Here is an 18290-nt window from a genome sequence, read left to right on the forward strand (position 1 = left end):
ATTCAGAAATTATTTTGCTTGCCACTAGAGGGAGTACCTTACGTGTACCTCAAATAACTGCATTGTTCCTTTGGACAATCGTAGATTTCCAAGTCTCCTGTTAAGATAGACATGGCCACCAAATTTCATGTCACTCGGTAAAAATATAAACAGAGAAGAGGAGGTACGTGGGGGCTTCCAGTCCTCCTATGAATCTCCGCAAAATCCCTTTTTTTTAAGTTCATAGCTGCTTCACCAGTGAAGGTCATATATCTTCCTTGTAAGAAGGCTTTTAAGAAGTATAAAAGGTGCTTGAAAAACTTTGTGAATTACTGCCGGCTTTGACCGACCTCACTCAGGTACAACCGTCAGTGCTTTCTTTTCTTGGCATAAACACTGACTTTGCAATTAAAAGAAATTTATGAATGACGCCCATTCTCAGTATTCAGTCTCATGGTCATTTAACAGAAAGGAACATTTTTTTGAAGAAGAAACACATTTTGTCATTGCCGACATCTGATAATGTGGATTCCCGCACATCCTTTATTACCTGTCTGCATCTCCATTGTGGTTTTATGATGAGTGCGTTATTATATATGACGTACCTATCAGATGTCTGCAAAGTGTGGTGTTTTAGGACGGGCTGCATTTCTGCCGTTGGTTCATGATTTGTGTTGAGAATGTATACGGTAGATGATTGTTTCTTCCGGTTTTATTCCACTTTTGTCGTGATAAGAAAAGAAAATGTGAGATCTGTCCAAGATTTACATAATTTGAGGCCATGCCTTCACCTATCTGAATTATCGGGTTTTTAATCAAGTTCTGTCGGACTGTGACGTAGCCTAACGTACAGTAATGTAGCAGATAAATTTCGTAGAGTACGTTTTACTCTAATAAGACTATATTTAGTCCCGGTAATCAAGTAGAATTAAAGGAAAAATATTCAGTATAAAATTCAATCTAAAATTTTACGCGAAATATTTTACTCTCAAATTTTCTTCTGTTTACTGGGAGCAAAAATATAGTCTTTTTAGAGGAAAATATGATTATGTACTTTTGGAACTTGGTTGTGTGAAAAGCCTTTCAAGATCATTATTGTGAAACGACCTAATGTAAAAAGTCAACGGCCTGATGGCCTTTGCGCAATTATAATTTTTGGACTTAACAAGGATGCATCATATTATATATTTATATCACACAAACGTCGTTCTGCAAGCATCAGGATTATATCTGCGTGAATGTTTTCCTTTTTCTTCGGCTGTTTTTGGGGCTGGCACTGCCAAAGGATTTGGACATCCTCGACAAGAGGTGTTGTCATTGTACAAGATTGTCTGTGTTATTCGTAATTGTTTCCACGAGATCAAAGATGTTTGTTCCTTCCCGAGTGAGGGTTGAGGTCAGGGCTTTCAGATTCTCACACACATTGTCATCATGATAGTCGCACCTGAATTTTAAGCATGGATCCAAAGATCAGTTCGACAAGTGATGCTCAGCAGCAAACATTTCTGGAACGCTCACGCTGGGAAGGCGCATCGAGGCTGGATCAAACCCGAGACACAGCTGGATCTCGGCGCAGTGAGCCCCGCTGGGATGTCAGCGTAATGTCACCCAATTTCCCTCCTTTTTGCTCCCGGCAGAATTCCGGCAGCCACAAGAGGGCTTTGTGTTCTTGTGCTGTAAACAACAACCATGTCCGTTATTTTTTTTATATTTATTTTTTTAAATTTGAGGGAGGAACAGTGTGATATCCACAGTAAACGCATTAAAAGTGCAAGAGCTCATACCGTGGTACTCTGAAGTCTGAACGTCCCAATTTTAAGTTTGACCAGTATTTGCATTAGACCTCATTTCAGCCGGCATCAAAGGAGTAACTCTGCTGTGTCTTTTGCTTTTTCCTTACAACCCTTCCTGAAAATATGACTGTGATAAGATAAGACACAAGTGTGCTTGCATTCTGAGGAGAAAAGACTCTCGCATTGTCCGTCATGTTTCGGTGTCATTGGAGATTATAGCCCATAGTCATGTGGATAACTGAGCTCCGTGTTGCTTTTCGTGATATTTTAGTTCCCTTCCCATTGACTTGATAGGAATCTCACCTTGAGCCACTATTGCCTTACTTTTTGTACTTGGGTTTGAATCTTCTGTAACTGGCCTCATCTATTTAAGGCCAAGAAGCAGCACTGTGTGATGTAGACGGCTGCATTAAGCTTCTTGTGCTAAATAACCGCCATATCCTTGTCTTGTGTGATGAAATGGTGTGTTGTGTGTTCATGTTTTACAATGGCGGTTAAGTGGAATGAATTATTCCAAGTATAATTGCTCTCAATGGAAATCGCATTGAGGCAGTACAGTGAACCGGCGGTTCACATGCCTGCCGAACAATCTCCGTGTGGACGTTACGAAATTGTTCATTGCGTAAATACGAATGGTAGTTTGTCCATATAACCGTGTGATTGATCGACCACCCCGCCCCCACCCATCTAAAGTCAGCTGTGAGTAGCTACTGTATTAGTGCTATAGATGGCTCGGTCAACATTCAAGGTAACGCATTTTTTTTTTCTTTAAGTCAGACATTAATTAGAAATGACAAAACATGAGGAATTGATTTAAGGAAATTCTAGCACTTTTCATTTTCAATTGCATTGTATAATGAATGTCGAGGAAAAAGTCACAGCACGCAGAAAATGTGCAAATCAAGCTCGATCCGTTTGTGTTCTACAGATGGACCGATACGAGGATGAAGCGATAATTGAAGTTTCCACTCGCTCGTATCTCTCTTATCTTTTGTAACCTTTTCTCAGCTCTCCATCTCCCCTGCCACCTCCTCCTCCTCTTGCACTCCTTTCCTTTCAATTTTTTCCCACTTGTATCTATTCATAGGCCGCCCCTAGTGGAGCGCAGAATCGATTTTTAAACAGTCAAAACTCGGGGGACTGAGCGGGGGGACCATTATTGGCGTCATTTAGGCTCCATTGACACAAGGATGCCTCCTCCAGACAACGGGGTAGCCTCCACCATAGAGACATCGTTATGCATGCTCTTTCCCCGCCGCTTGAAAACAGCTCAAGCCGGCATTTTATCCCTTTAGGGAGCTTTGTTTTTAAGTGAAATGTCGTCCCACAGTGCTCCATCCAGCACAGTTGAGATAAGAAAGAAATACATTCTGCAAATGTTCGCTTCTATTCTTCTCACACGCTCACTTTTTCCACCTTTTTTTTTTTTTCTCGATTTTCAACATAAGGTTACACATCCACTAAGGCGGGATAGCAGCTGTATGTCTGTCAAGCGGCTCAAGTGTACAAAGCCAATCACAGGCCTCTTTCTCCACTCTCAGATTGAAAGCTTTCAGGGAATGCTTCGGCAATTTCAGACCATGCTGAGGTTTACCTAGGCCGGTGTCCAGGCTGAGCTGATTAAAGTGAAAAATGCACCCAGGGCCTCTGCCTCCAGGGACAACGACTACATGCACACGAGGATGAAAATAAATGCAGTTTTACAGGTGATGTTCTCGTCAAATGTGGATTTGACATTGCATGATTCAAGTGACCCAGTTTCAATTTTTGGGGGGCATTGTTGTGGCCCGGTTTGGATCAACGACATGGTAGGAAAACACCAAAAACATAAAATCTGATATACTCTTACTATTGCATTCGTCTGTATTGTTTGTTTTTGAAGACCAACTACTGATGTTGCACCTTTCGTAATACAAAATGTATGATCTAAAAAAAATACCAACATTGTGATACTTTTCTGCAATCTCCAGGATTCCTGCACCACAATTTATGCGCTGCTCGGGTCCAACTTTTTGTTTATTTTTAAAACAGTACAAAGTCATAACTCCACCACAAATTTAAATATTTAAAATTATTGTTGAATATGTGTTAAAACAATTTAAATACAAAAATAAAACTGTCGACAGCTGTAAGAGGCCCCATCATGCCCGTGACCCTTTTGAGGATAAGTGGTCTGGATTATGCATGATTGTTGTTTTCTGGCTTTGAACAAATAATGAGGAAATAAAACAACTTTCAAATTCAGTACTTTTGAAATTTAATCCACAACCCCAAAAGAGGCGCGACAATTATTGTTATTCTACTTAGTACAACAATTCGCCTACAATTTTTCCTCGTTTAATTTTTAAAACGGATCAATACATGTTTGATGGCATGTTTACTTCTCTGAATCTTTTAGGCTGACAAAATGTTCTAAAACATACTTCATTGAATGTCGTTTCGATTAGTTCGTATCTTTAAAATAAAATGAAGCCAAACGATTTGACGGGATTGCAATTCTCTGCTCAATGCATTTGCTTGACGCAACAATCTCGCAGTTGGCCCTTACCTCAGTCAATAACAATGCACATTGCCAATCGTAGTCCTGAACGGCAACATGTGCTTGTTTCCTCATTTTTCCTCGTTGACTCTTTAATTGAAGTGTGTCTCACATTTCTCTTTGGGTCCCATGCCACATTGATGATCCCTCACGACAACGGCCCACTAATGTGCAAGTCGGTACAGAATTTATTTCCCACAAATTGTAGGACTTTGTTTGTCTTTCTTTGTCAGCGACATATAGTGATAAGCTGAACAAGTGAATGTTCTTGCAATTGACGTCAGAAGATAAACAGAACCCGTGTAACCACCTTTTGCCTTTCATTCAACAGAATAATAGAATTGCGTTCAACTCAATAGGCCCAGATTTGATAATGAAAAGAGTACATGCAGATGAGGTCAGTTCATTGGTCAGTCTTCATGGCACACAAACGGTCGTGCTTGGTCTATCACTTAGTGTCGTAGTCTTTTTGTGCTTCTCTGAATGCAAAAACGAAAATGGCAACAGGCAGTATCCCGTTTGCTGTTCGAGTCATTGGTGAGCATACAAATCAATGATTACAGGCAAACCCACTAAATGTTTTTTTTTTTTTTTTTCTAACACATCTTCCTGTTTCTTTCTCGTTGGTCATGACTGACAAACAATGAATGCTGCTAGTTCCATCCCCCAAGGACACGTCATTGCCTTTTTGTGTGTCTTTTGAACGTAAAAAAAAAACAAAAGTCCATTAATCGCTTATTTCAATACCGCTAAACCAGGCGTGGGCAAACTACGGCCCGGGGGCTAAATACGGCCCGTGAAATGTTTTAAAACGGTCCGCTGAACTTGAAAAAAATTAAATGAATAAACCATGTTAATGTTTTATTTTCTAAATGCTGTGGTTTTTCAAAGACATATATTTCGTTGTAATGCTTTTGTTCACTTTCATTTCAAATTAAATGAATTTTTTTTTCTCCGATGAAGTGAGGTTACCAAAACACTCCATCCATTTGCTCCTGGTCTGGCCCCTCTGTCAAATTTTAGAACCCATTGTGGCCCGCCAATCAAAAAGATTGCCCACCCCTGCACTAAACGGTCAGCTCTGATTTTTCTTTCTCCTCCAATAGCATCTTACTCGCTGTTCAAGCAAATGTGTACTTGTCACTCATTAGCAGCAGAGGCATTGGAGTAGAAAATAATCTTCAATGGTAAAATACATTTTTCTTAGAAATGACCAGAAGCCAGAGTTATTGACAGAAAACAAGAAAAGCACGGTTTGTAAGCCAGTAAGTGAAAAATAGCACTTGATTAACCATTATCGGTTATTTCCCACAGTGGAAGAGAGCTGGGTTTTTGAATAGGTGCTATAGGCTCATGTCTACTGTCAGACAGAACAAAAAGAGCAGCGAGAATGCAAAGCGGTTTAGGACAGCTAGGTAATTAATCTCACTCAGCAAGCCACCGAGAGAGCGGTGCATGATGGGACGGAGGCAGGGCATAGCTCAGTGCGCCTTGCTTGTTAGCACCAACCTCCTATGGGCAGCCTCTGGAGGAGAACAAGGCCTGCCCGTGGTCAAAAGCGTTTAACAAACATCTGCTGCTCGGCTCGACCCACTTCATTATTCAGCGTCTGCCGCGATTTACGTTGCCACGGCAGCAAACAATGCTAAGGTGCAAATAGGGTTCAAATAATAATTTTTAAAAAGCAAATTACCAGCATGTGGCGATCGTATTAAATCCTCTGACAGTTTTTTTTTTTTTTGGAATTCTAACGTCTCCAATGATCATGCCGTAGTTCTGTGGATGGCAATTGATACATTTTAATTGACTGTTTTTTAATTCATATTTTATAAAAGTGTTTTCCAGTGCTATATTGAGCAGTTATTGTGACTTGGCTTGTGCCATCAAGAGTCGAAACAGCGAGTCACTGGCATGATTTGTTTGTTGCGGTTTTTATGCCTCATTCCTCATTCCATGCAGTGGTTGTGTTGGGCCCATACATGCATATTTGTGTGTCCAGTAGATTGATCTAAATCACTATCTTAAAAGCAATGGTATTATAATTTTGGAATTTTAATTATGAGGTATTTTTTATTCTGTTTTGTCTTTTTAAATCTTGTTAGATTTAATTAGTTTAGTAAAAAAAAAAAACACCATGGTAAGTATTGGGTTGTAAAAGTTCAACAAAAATATTATTTTAAAACATTTTGCCAACAGTGTACAGTTTAACAGTCCACAGACTTTGAATTACAGTAAGTGCAGTGCGTAACACCGCTTCTAAAGTTAGATGCATGCATGCAACATAATTACGACAAAGATAGTTTGCAAATTATGTTGCCAACTTCTACAAGTGGACTTGTGGCTTGAATTCATAATGAGACGTATTAAACCCAGGTGTGCAGTGTATTATTGTTCTGGATACTTTAGATATCTTTTCATCCCTCCATCGATTATTTAAGCCGCTTATCCTTACAAGCGTCAGGAGGTGCTGGAGCCTATCGCAGCTGTCTTTGGGCAGTAAGCAGGGTACACCGTGAACTGGTTGCCAGCAAATTGCAGGGCAGACCAAAACCATCCGCACCCACGATCATACCTAGGACACACTAGAGTGTTTAATCGACCTACCATGAAAGTCTTTGGAATGTGCGAGTAAACCGGAGTACCCGGAGAAAACCCACATGGGCACGGGGCAAACTTGCAATCGCCACATAGGAAGGCCTGAGTCGGAATCGGCCACCATGCCGCTTATATTTCGTATATGAAATAGATAAGGAGGTGCACTTTTTATCTAGTGTTGCGTTTCAGGCGGAGTCAAATGAAAAAAAGCAGCCCTTGAAAATAAACACATTTAAAATCAACCCCAATGGCTCGTGTATGAAATTGATTGCAAAAGACTTAAATAGAGTTAGTTTGTTAGTTTCTGTTTGTTTCTTTTAAATAATTTTTTGTTTTTATTTTATGTTGCCGAAAGTTTTTTTTTCAATTTTAGTTTTAGTAATTTTGTTACTTTTCGTTACTAAAATAACCTTGCTCAAGAGACATCGTAGTTTGTCCAAGTGGTGTTGCTATAACCACTTCAAGCAGAGCTGGAGAGCAGGTTGCCACAGTAATGACTAACACATTGTATTATCATGATGATTCGAGAGCAGTTATGATGATTGGCATGTTCCGTAGAGCAGCCGATTGGTAATTTGTCGTGTCTATGACTTCAAACTTGAAAAGTTTAGTGAGAACAAAAGAGTGGACATGATATGAGTATCATTTCGAGCATAACCTGTCTGCTTTGAATAATTCTTCATTTCCCTTAATTGCGTTGGTTGACTCCAGCAGCTGCACGGCGTTATTGAATTAAATATCAATTCATGTGTCTCTCGCTGCATCGCTTCAAAGGTTTCGCTGAACAGCGGCTAACCGCATAGCATATCAATAATGGAGCGTTTCGCAGAACGGGGGCTGCCTTTCTGTACGTACGACCCGGCCCTCGTATACGGCAGAGACATACATGCGCATCCCATGACACCAGCTCTATGATCTCATACTATTTTTCCACCTGCCCTTTTCTCATTTAACTTTCTACAGTTATCGCTCATGCATTATTGATCAAGCGCTACTACTGGCCTTGAAGTATAGAGTGTGTGCGGTAGAAACTTTTAATTTCTGTTATTTACAGCTTTGTGCTCAGAGCCGTGCCCTTTCCACCCACTTCCATAACTGTGCAACTTTTCCTCCTTAAGCATTTGTTTTATTAAGCCTATTGCTCTGATAATAAATAGTTTCTGTCATTACTTATTCATATCACTTAGTGTTTAAAATACTCTTTGTACTTGCAAGGAATGTTTCTTAGTCCATTATACAGTTTGTCTATTTAAGATCCAATAATTATCACATGCCCAAGGGGTCTGAAATAGCTCAGAGACTTGTAAATATTTGAAAAGGATTGGCACGTTTATGGATTTTTGACGATGGGGGTGCTGATGGATGTTTTCAGGAAGAGGACCTCATTTTGGTCAAGCTTTGACCTTGTGGTGCTGAGTTGAGAGATTTGTGTTTTATAGTTCAACATCAAACTTCTGACATGCTCCAGCCACCATTTTTTGGGGGGTCACCAGCAATCTATCAAGAAGTCCAAAAATATATAGATTTATTTATTTCTTTTACTGGAAGTCTTTAAAATGATCTTCAAACTTTGATGCGGGTTCTGATGGCGTAGTTAAAAAAATGTCATGGTTTACGGCCCCAATATCGTCAGTGTTCTTTCAAAAGTGGGCAAATTCACATTTCCTGATACCACGTACACATCTGCCTCACAATTCTGAGTTTCAGGGTTTGCAGGTACTCTGGTTTCTTCCCAAATTCCCCCCTTTTTTCACCCTAACTTTCCAGGGGGGCGCTACGAAGTGGGCTTTGTCGGTTCATAGTCAACTTTTTTTTTTTTCTACCTGGATCCCCATTTTCAGACACCCAAAAAGGTGATTAAAATGTTGGAAGCTAATGACAGGCACGGATATGCAGAAGTAAAGCATCATGGCTGAGATTGTTGGGGGGGTGAAAAAAAAATTGCCGTTACTTGGATGCTAGTTGAAACGGTGAAGGTGAAACAGCACCATTTTTTTTCCCCTCTCGACTTTGCATGAGCAAAAGTCAACTGTAACCTTAGAACAAGCTCCGATTTTAGTATGATGGTACCAAGACAAATCCGTCTCCCGGTAATTGCCTTCGTAACATCTGCAACATCACAGACGGGTAGTACAGATGTGCGCGGCAGTTGCAACACGACATCCTGCCGCTAGCTCGTCGGCTCAACACCGCCGAGCGAGCGAGCGCCTTTCCTCTGAGGCGCCGGGAGCAGGTGCGTTTGAGGATGTGCACAAAGACATGCCGTGAGAGCCAAGCAGCGGCCATGCATGAAGCGAGCACACATCATCGCATCATCACACTCGTCTGCCTTCTGCTTTATTTATCAGGGAAGAAAGATAACGGAAGGGCTTGGCTTAACCAACAATCGTGCTGAGGACTTGAATGCTGCTGCTGCTGTTGTTGTTGTTGGAGTTGAAATCATTCTCCCAGGTATCCACCCGCCTCAGACGTTGACTAGTCGAGCATATCTCCCACCTCTGCTATGTATGGAAAATTGTTCATGTGCCATTTTGGACTCTCTGAGAGCGAACAGAACAAATAAAATCCATATTTGTGTGATTTTGAGTGGAGATAGGCAAGACGCCATCTTGGCACAGAAAACTGTGGATGGTGTCAGGCCAGTGTTCATTTCAGAGACGAGCTCACAGCGAGTTCATCGCCTGCAACACAGCCAAAAGCGATAGGCAACGCTAACAAGTGAAGTGCTGTTCTGTGTAAGTCTTGTCGGTGTCAATAGCACTCTTTTAAATTGTTCCAGAATGTACGACTAAATCAAGGCGTTGCCACGATTTGTCGGCCTGGAATGCTTATGCTAAGAACAAGCTTGGAACGCGACAATTCGTCGCTAAAATTTGTTTTTTTTTTTCATTTTGAAATCGGACCATATTAGAAGTTGAGCGTCGGTCCTTTTTCATTCCGATAGCTTATCCTGATCAAGGCTACCCAGTTCACCAGTCGATCACAGGTCACATGAAGACAAACATTTATTAACACTCCTTATGAGTATGAGAAATTTAGAGTCTTCCGCTAACCTAAAGCAAGTTGTTGGAATGTACCATCAAGTCTCAGCAACCTGTGTTTGCAAAAGCCAAAAAGTCTGCCATTTTGGGCGAATTCCAATGCTCATACTTTGACAACTTCCTACGTGGCAATTCACCCTAACTGCCCCCAATTAGAACCAGGTATCCCAGGCACATGTGTGAATAGCGAAACACATGTCATGTACAATCATCCCAAAATGGTGAAAACCCTTCACAAGTACAGTTTCAATAGTCTTTCCTCATTTTTCCGTGGCTTTCTTTCACTGTTCCCAATAATGAGCAAAACGTTCTTCAGTTTCTTTTTCAAGCTGCTTCTTTGTGTTGCTTCAACAAAAGGTTGTCCGGTGTTTTCCTGGCTTTTTCCAACGTCCACAATGCACCTCTGTGTGTGTGTGCGTTAAGATGTGAGGCGGGTGATGTCATGGCTGGCAGAACCCGAGTCCCACTGTGTTTGCGAAGCCGAAACATGAGCGGGACAACATTGTTCCTTTTCAATTCGCCCGCTAACTTCCAGTCTGAGGCTCCGGTCGAGCGAATCAAAGTGTAATTGGCGTATTTCCCGTGTTGGACAGCTACAGTGTGGTCATTGAAGGGATGCAAATGACATTATTTAGGAAGCATACAGCGAAATAAACTCCTGGCTAATTAGTGCACTTTGTTTTGCTTGTGTGACCAACTGTGTGTACCACGCAGCTGCTCTCTGGTGGGCTTCAAGGAGGTGGTCTGTTAGCTGTGCTTGGGTTCATTCAGAGTGCTAACTTCTTTGCAACTATTCACATGTACACTATTCAGACAAAAGCATTAATTTGTCAATCACTGGTTGGATTGGACACAGAAATGTGAATTGACATCCTGGCCATTTTGTCTTGGTACCAAACTTTTTTTTACCACACATCATTCAACAAATATTTATAAAAATGTTCTCACAGTTCCAACAAAAGAAAAACCTTGGCTGTGGTTGTTGTGTTTAATTCACCACACTGTGTGTGTCTGCATCCTTTTATTTCCTCTTTATTTGGCTGTTTGTCTGCTTGTGACGTAGTTTTGACTGGCAGACTGCGTAGGCCTGAAATAATGACAGACGGATGATAATGGCCGAGTGGCGTGGCCACTGCTCAATGAATCTGATTCTCTTATCTTTATAGCCGAGAGGTTTAAATATATTCAAATATTTTACATAATTCTGCTTCCACCACTCTGTTAGTGTACAAATATGTTGGTGGTTGTCTTAGGTATGCTTTAATTCACGTCCAAATTTGCCGCCAGATGAACATGAATGTCGCAAAATAACACAGGCTACTCAATGCAAAATATATTTTGCTTAGCCAAATGACAGCCTGTTTTTTTTCTGGCCTTCAATAAGAAATCTCTCATAAACATGTTTATTGTTTAAACAAAATGTTAAAAATCAAAGTTTTAGTTTTGGTTGCTTACAGGGATAAAATAAACTCACGCAGTGGTTGAGTTGGCCGCTGGTCTTCATGGTAAACCCTAACCCAGTTAACGATTCGAAATTAGAACATAAACATGGACACCTACAATATTCTGGAGCGATCACATGTTAAGGTCTACTAGAATGCGAATCAAGGTTAAAGGCATCGTTTTAATAATGCACATTGGACTGCCTCAAGAATCCACACTTTGCAATTTCCTATTGGGCGGGAGGCTTTTTTGTGCAAATGAATTTTTGGAGTTATAGAGTATTAAGTTGTATTACTGGATCATTATGGGTTGTCTCAAGCAGTAGGGAAAAAACATCAAATAAAAATGGACTTTTATGGAGAAATGCTGCAAAAATGTAAGAGTCAGTCCACTGAAATGTTGATTGTCTCCACATGACACAAAATCATAAATATTTGGAAGACAACTCGGCATCTGGGAGACGGTTTCCTAATTTGTTGGGTGTTGCTGTTTTGGTTAGTTTGAGAGTTCGAATCGGCTCAACAGACACAGGAAGAGCATCTTTTAAATGAGGTACTACAGAGATAGCACCTGTTATTTTCGCTTCTAGTCTCTAGCTAATGGCGCACATGGCGAATTATTGCGCCATGGCGTCTAGTTGAGGAAATACGGTAATTTCAGTGAACGATAGCACAGAAATAGCTCCTTATATACAAGTGCCCCATTTTACAGGACAATTCTCATTTCCTTCAAGTTATTATGGCTATTTAACGAAGCAGGTGTTTCCATTTGTAGACATATAATTGAAGGACTGTGTGTCGTTCCAACTGTAGCTAAAATCAGCATGCAAATCAACTGATTGAAAGTCAATTTAGTTCAAGAAAAAGGAAACGTCATCTGTAGTGACTGCCAGAATGATATTTCTGATGTGTGCTGTGTTCTCCTTGTGTGGATGAAAAAAAAAAGAAAATGATTGAGGAGAAAAAGGCTTCTTGTCCAAACGTACGCTTAGAGAGGCTCCTTTCATTAGCTATGCTAATCTGCTTGACACGTGACCCCTGCTGCAGCTCGCTGGCTCCCCATTCGACGATGGTTTTCTCTTCTCCAAATGCCAGGGTCGTCTCCCCTTCTTCGTTTTCTTGTTTAACTTTCCGGATCATTGGCTTCAGTTGTTGCATGTTCTTACACACACTGACAGAAACATGATGTGACTTGAGAATTCAAGACTCTTCCGGATGGATTCCTGTATATCTGACTCTACAGATACATTCTACACAGATGATTGTTTCAGTCATTGACCTGACAGTTTGGTCCTGAAGGCAGAAAGTAAAGCTTTAAATGATACAAAAAAAAAAAAAAAAAGATTAAAATTTCATTTGATCATTCATAGGTTAGACCAGTAGGTTAACAATGCTGTCAACATTGAATTGATTATGTCTTGGAGCATGTCTGAGACAAAATTGAATGCACTACGTGGCTGCCACCAGCAGAGGTGCTGTTGATTCACTGACCCAATTTTGTGTAGAAGAAGAATAAAGTGCCAACACTACAGTAAATGGGAATTTGAGCTTTATTCTGTCTACGCGGGAGCAGAAACAGGAGCCCAGAACATTCATCGATTAATTGTTGAATTTTCTGGTTTATTTATTTCTGTTGTTGTAGTTTTTCTCCCGTCTACAATTGATATAACTTTTAGAGCACTTCTGCATTTTGAGGACCAACAAATGGTTTTGTTTACAGCGATTTTTAAACGGTACGTTGATTGAGATCTGCGCTCCACTCCATTGAAATATTGGTTTTGGTTTGAAATGAATTGAGTGTCCCAGACTACACAGTGTTTCTTGTTTAATTCAATTTTCCACGCTTCATTTTCTCCTCAAATCCTCCATTTTTGCTGTTTGATGAATTTTGAAAGGTGCAATCAACTAGTGCTCAGAGCTAACAAACATCTTCCTTAATTACTGTTTTTTTTATCATTTTTTTTTTAACATCAAATTCATACAGCAGCAACTCTCTCTAATTTGGGAGGCTCCTATTAGTGCATAATTACTTCATGTTAGAAGATGTCATTTACTCAGAGATGATGAGGTGTTGAGAATGGCTAACCCCTGTCAATTAACATGATATATGAGTCGATAAGGGATATTGGAGAGATATTTTCTATAACTCGGTTAGTCAAGAAGTAATGATTTGAAATTCCCTCGCCTGGCTTTAATGACGACGGCTATTAAAAGTGTTATTTCTTACATGTGTAATTATTTCTTTATTGATTCGTCAGCATTGCAGGAATGGTTTTGGGTGTGAAATATATCCACCGGCTATGATAACCTGTCCCATTTGTAATCATGGGAGAGAAAGCCCCATCTGGTAGAGGGATCAAAATTAAAAAAAAAAATTAAAAAAAGAGAAAGAAACAGAAATGTTATTGATGATGTAAAATCAGATAAAAATGAAAAGGTACTACCGTATTTCCTGCACGTGTATATAAGACACAGCAACTAAAAAATAAATAAATAAAAAATAAACGATATACAAGCCGCAGTTTTCTATGTTGAAAAAAAAACGTTTAAATAAAAATAAAAAATGAACAGACCCAAGAGAAAAAAATGGAATTTATTTACCGTATTTTCTGAACTATAGAGCGCCCCTACCGTGAAAGAAAAATCCACATAAAAGCCGCACCGTTGTATTTGCTGCACATGGTTCAAAATCTAGTAGCGGCCTATAGTCCGGAAAATACGGAAATCTGAAAAAGAAGAGGAAAAAAAAAAAATCTTGTCAGATTTAATTACCCTTCAAATGTGTTTACTCTGACATAGTTACTGTGCACATAATCAATCGTTACTTTGTATTTTCTTAAATAAAGACGTTTACTTTTCGACTTCCATGTCATGTCTGCTTCTCGGTCCAAATTCCGCTCCTCATGTGAAAAATGTTATTATAAACATTGGAGTATAGCACAGAATTAGCGCTTCATTTACACATACCCTAATTGTTATTGTTAGTTATTGTATTGTTTTCAAGGGAGCAGGTGCGATCTGGTGCCATTCACTCCAATCACAATACGATTCCGTCCAATTGCTTGATCACTTTCGCAATGAATTGAAAACATAGCCGAACTTTGGCTACGATCGGATTTTGGCAGAGTCTTGCGAGAACCTTGGCGTGATTTGCCCTCAGACGACACAGATACAATTTGAGACACAACACAGGATGCAATAATCAACATTGACATTTTTGGCCGTAATTATTGGCGTAATTAGCAACTAGACAGAAGTATGAAGGAAATTTTTTTTTTTCTCGATCGCAATGACTTTTAATGTCAGTTCTTTCTCAAGTTATATTCATGATAGTTTGTTTTAAATTGGGTCATACCAGTCACATCCCAAAGTTTTTATTTGCAAAATGAGTGTAAGTTTGTCAATTACAACAATCAGTTGCAACTTAAAAGAAATTTGAGAAAGTATTCAGATTCTCTGTACATACCCTGCTTGTTTTTGTCTGTGGAATCCACTCCTGTCGAAGCTCTTTCTCATCTGCCCGCCCTCACCCCCGCACCCACTTTTTTTTTTTCTTCTCTCAGGCTGCCAAGTGAGGACAAGGATGAAGATGAGACCTCCCGGCCCTCTGCTGATTCTGCTCTATGTCACACTGTCAAAGTGTCTCAAGGTGGTCTCCAAGAGAGGCTCAGGTATTTAACAATCCGTCTCCACGGCGACAACTCTGCGCTGTGCTTGCATACTGCTATGTTCTAATGAGTCCATGTGCAACTGTCTCTTCTTTAGACGGGTGGTGTTATTCAAGGCTTTTGAATATAAATAGCAAGATTCAGCAGGGATTTTCAAGCGGAATGTGCCGCTTGATTGCGATGTCATAAAGTTGCGGATACGCAAGCTTCAGATGCTTTTGTTTTCTGCATGTTGGCGGACTCAACTGTGTGTGGAATATTTTATATTTGTTGCAAAACTGTGTCCATTTTCATTCGGGGGGGGTGGTGAACCAACCACTTTTCAAGGAAAATGCTTATTGGGGGTTATCCTCCTTGTCTTTACAAGATTTCTGGGGAATTCCAAAAAAAAAAAAAAAGTAATTATTTAAAAGCATCATTTTTACTTGAAATTTAGTTTTTTTTTTATTCCTACTCTATATTATTTAGTCACCGCCTGCATTTCAATACAGTGGCACCTTGTCTTGCCAGTGCACCACGGTGCCAGAGCGATTTAGAAAGTAAATATACAGCAATATCAGCAGCCATATTGCACAAAGAGGTGTTGTTTCAAAGAGATGATTTGACGTGGAGGCTTTGTACGTACACACTGGCATTGATACAAGGTGCATTATTGGTTCCCGACGTGAGATCGACCAATGAGAACACAAGTGGATTTATCCCATGAGCTGATTGGCTGCGATGACCCAGCATATTCCCTTGTTGTATCTCGCCAGTCTCGTCCACGTCAATGAACGAATGGCACTTTTGAACAACGTTCTGTTCGGAAACTTATAGACTTATAAATCGAGGTGTAAATAAAAATAAAAAATAAACATGAAAATAATATTAAAAAAAATAAGTCAACCTCTTTCACTTTTCGCACGGGGTTCTGGTCTCCATTAGCCGCATTAAATGAGGGATAACTCAGTTTTTATTTTTTGGTTTGTTTTGTGAGTCAACATTGATGTTGCATTCTTAATTAAGAGCCGTCACTGCTTGAGTGAAGTGGGAAAAAAAGGAAAGCCACAGTGGTGGGTGTACTCAGAGATGTTTCTTGAACTAAATGGCCATGCTCCTGAGGTCAGGTCCTTTAAAGACACATCATACTACTTAAATCAAAGAACCACTATCTTTGTTTGAAATTATAAATGGTTTGAGTGGCTTGGTGACATTCAAAACTTGGACTTGGATCCAGAGTTATCCCATAGTCTCCATTTGTGATGAACCCTGCCAACGTTGTCCTCTGCGTACACAAATACAATTAAGTGCGTGTGTGTGTGGGGGTGTGCGTGTGTGTGCATGACACAAGCTTTTAAAGCAGGATTTTGGCCTCCACTCTTGATTAAAACATTGATTGAGTTATATATCTTTGCAGTTAATTATGTCTCCATTTAATTAGCTGACAAATTTTGGAAAATATACAAGATAAAGTGGACACTTTTGAAAGAAGCCAAAGCGTGCATTTTAATCAGTCAGTTCCAGGAAATGTTTTTGAATGTATGATTTTTTTATTTTTTTATTTTTTTACATCTAAAATGTCTTGATTGAACTGTACTGTCTGCGTCTTGTTATTTTTCTAATTGGAAAATGACCATTTAACACAAAAATTCACCGATAACACTCATATGCACAGTATGTGTGTGTTTAATACAGTATATGAACTGTATGTTTACTATAAAGACACTCGATTTTACCCATGCATTTCTTTTGTATATTGCTGGTCTTCATCGTAACAAAAGTAAAGGCAAACTGTCAGGTGTGGAAACGCTGCATTAGCTCAACCTTCCTCAATCTGCAGTTGAGTGACAGCTCCCAAATGATCCAATTTGGTAGCGACTGGGTCGCTAAGGGTTAACGTCAAGTCATTTTGCTTTCTAAATGCCAGCAAATTGAGTATCAATTGGTAACAAATGCAAAGGTCACAAGAGAAAATGGAGAGCAAAAACTAACTGAAAATGAGAGCTTTTTGGGAATGCATATGAGCGTTTAGCGCTTTGAGACGCTGCTGTGGAAATTCACCATAGCTACTGTCTCGTTTTAAACTTGGTGGCGAAGCATGTCGCTTATTGCTCAAGGTTATTTTTCATCCTCCCGCTTCCAAATTAAAGTCTATAATTTTATGGTGGTGACTTGAACTTGTGTTTGGAACTACATTACATTGCATGTAACCTCTTCTTTTCTTGCAGTTTCTTACAGTTAAGTTACAGAAAATTGTAAAAAAAAAAATCAGTTCGAAATGCTCAATAATGGTAAAAATGGTCAAACTTCACGAGCTCGCTGAAACTGAAATTGTTCGCAATGAAGCATTTCATGATGCTTGATGGTCTCTGAGTCAAAAAGGCCCTCATGGTCGAACAAACAATATGTACCTTGAATTTAGCCGTTTAAATTCTAAAATATACTTGCCCAATTAACCACTGCCCAATTAGACTAAATGCTAATTCTGTAGTGATTGGAATCAATGATTACAATCAAGTATTTCCTGTTGTACCATCTCTCAAGGAATAAAAATCTTTGCTAAACACTACAGCAGGGGTGGGCAAACTTTTTGATTGGCGGGCCGGATTAAAATGTTTAACGGCCCACATGTGGCCCCCGGGCCGTAGTTTGCCCACACCTGCACTACAGTATTAGACTCCACAGTTTCCCTTTTGCTGCACTGCTCCATTTTCCTATGACTTCCGGCTTCTCTTTACCATAAAGTAAACACTGGCGACTCTTGTTGACGTTTATTGTTGACATTTGTTTGTATGTCTGACTGGTGCGTTCTGCGCAACGTGCTTTTCTAATTTTCCTGCAGGTCTGTCAAAGTGGGAAATTGACCAGCCCAAATGGAGGCGGTACTTTAAAGTGGTTGAAGTCTACTGCGTAAGCGGATCGGATAATGGATGGATGGATGTCACATTAGCCATGTTTTAGGAGCTATCTGAGCGCTTTAAAAAGCGTTGTCAGTCTGGTATTGTAGTATTTGTCTCTTAATTTGAACGGATGACCATGGCAAATGAATGGGACTCAAGCACGACGCTCCTCAGTAATATTAGTCACTGACAGATTGAGCAAGTCTGCAGGTTGGCTGTCCATGTTTAAGATGAAGGGTAGCGCTAAAGGAGATGAATTGGCTGATAAAGCCCCTGGTGGGAGATTGTTTTCTGGTTCAAAGGTTTTGGACATTTGTCTTCATGCGCCGCACGTGAAGGAGATGGAGTGGCCGG

General features: G+C 40.0%; 1 protein-coding gene across 3 annotated transcripts in view; it reads left to right on the top strand.

The window, feature by feature from the left end:
- The window catches only part of il1rapl1a (interleukin 1 receptor accessory protein-like 1a), a 211702-nt gene that overhangs the window by 26460 nt on the left and 166952 nt on the right, over window positions 1–18290 (top strand). For 2 of the 3 annotated variants that reach the window (XM_088315637.1, XM_088315638.1), the window contains exon 2: window positions 14953–15060. In XM_088315637.1, the coding sequence (XP_088171763.1) occupies window positions 14953–15060 (108 nt within the window). Of the gene's footprint in view, window positions 1–9293; window positions 9358–14952; window positions 15061–18290 lie in introns of those variants that run through there. The other variant, XM_088315639.1, reaches the window with a different exon arrangement.

Source organism: Idiotropiscis lumnitzeri, chromosome 14 (assembly GCF_059441095.1).
Source record: "Idiotropiscis lumnitzeri isolate Australia: NSW breed Sydney's pygmy pipehorse chromosome 14, RoL_Ilum_1.0, whole genome shotgun sequence".
In the NCBI taxonomy this organism is placed as follows: domain Eukaryota; kingdom Metazoa; phylum Chordata; class Actinopteri; order Syngnathiformes; family Syngnathidae; genus Idiotropiscis; species Idiotropiscis lumnitzeri.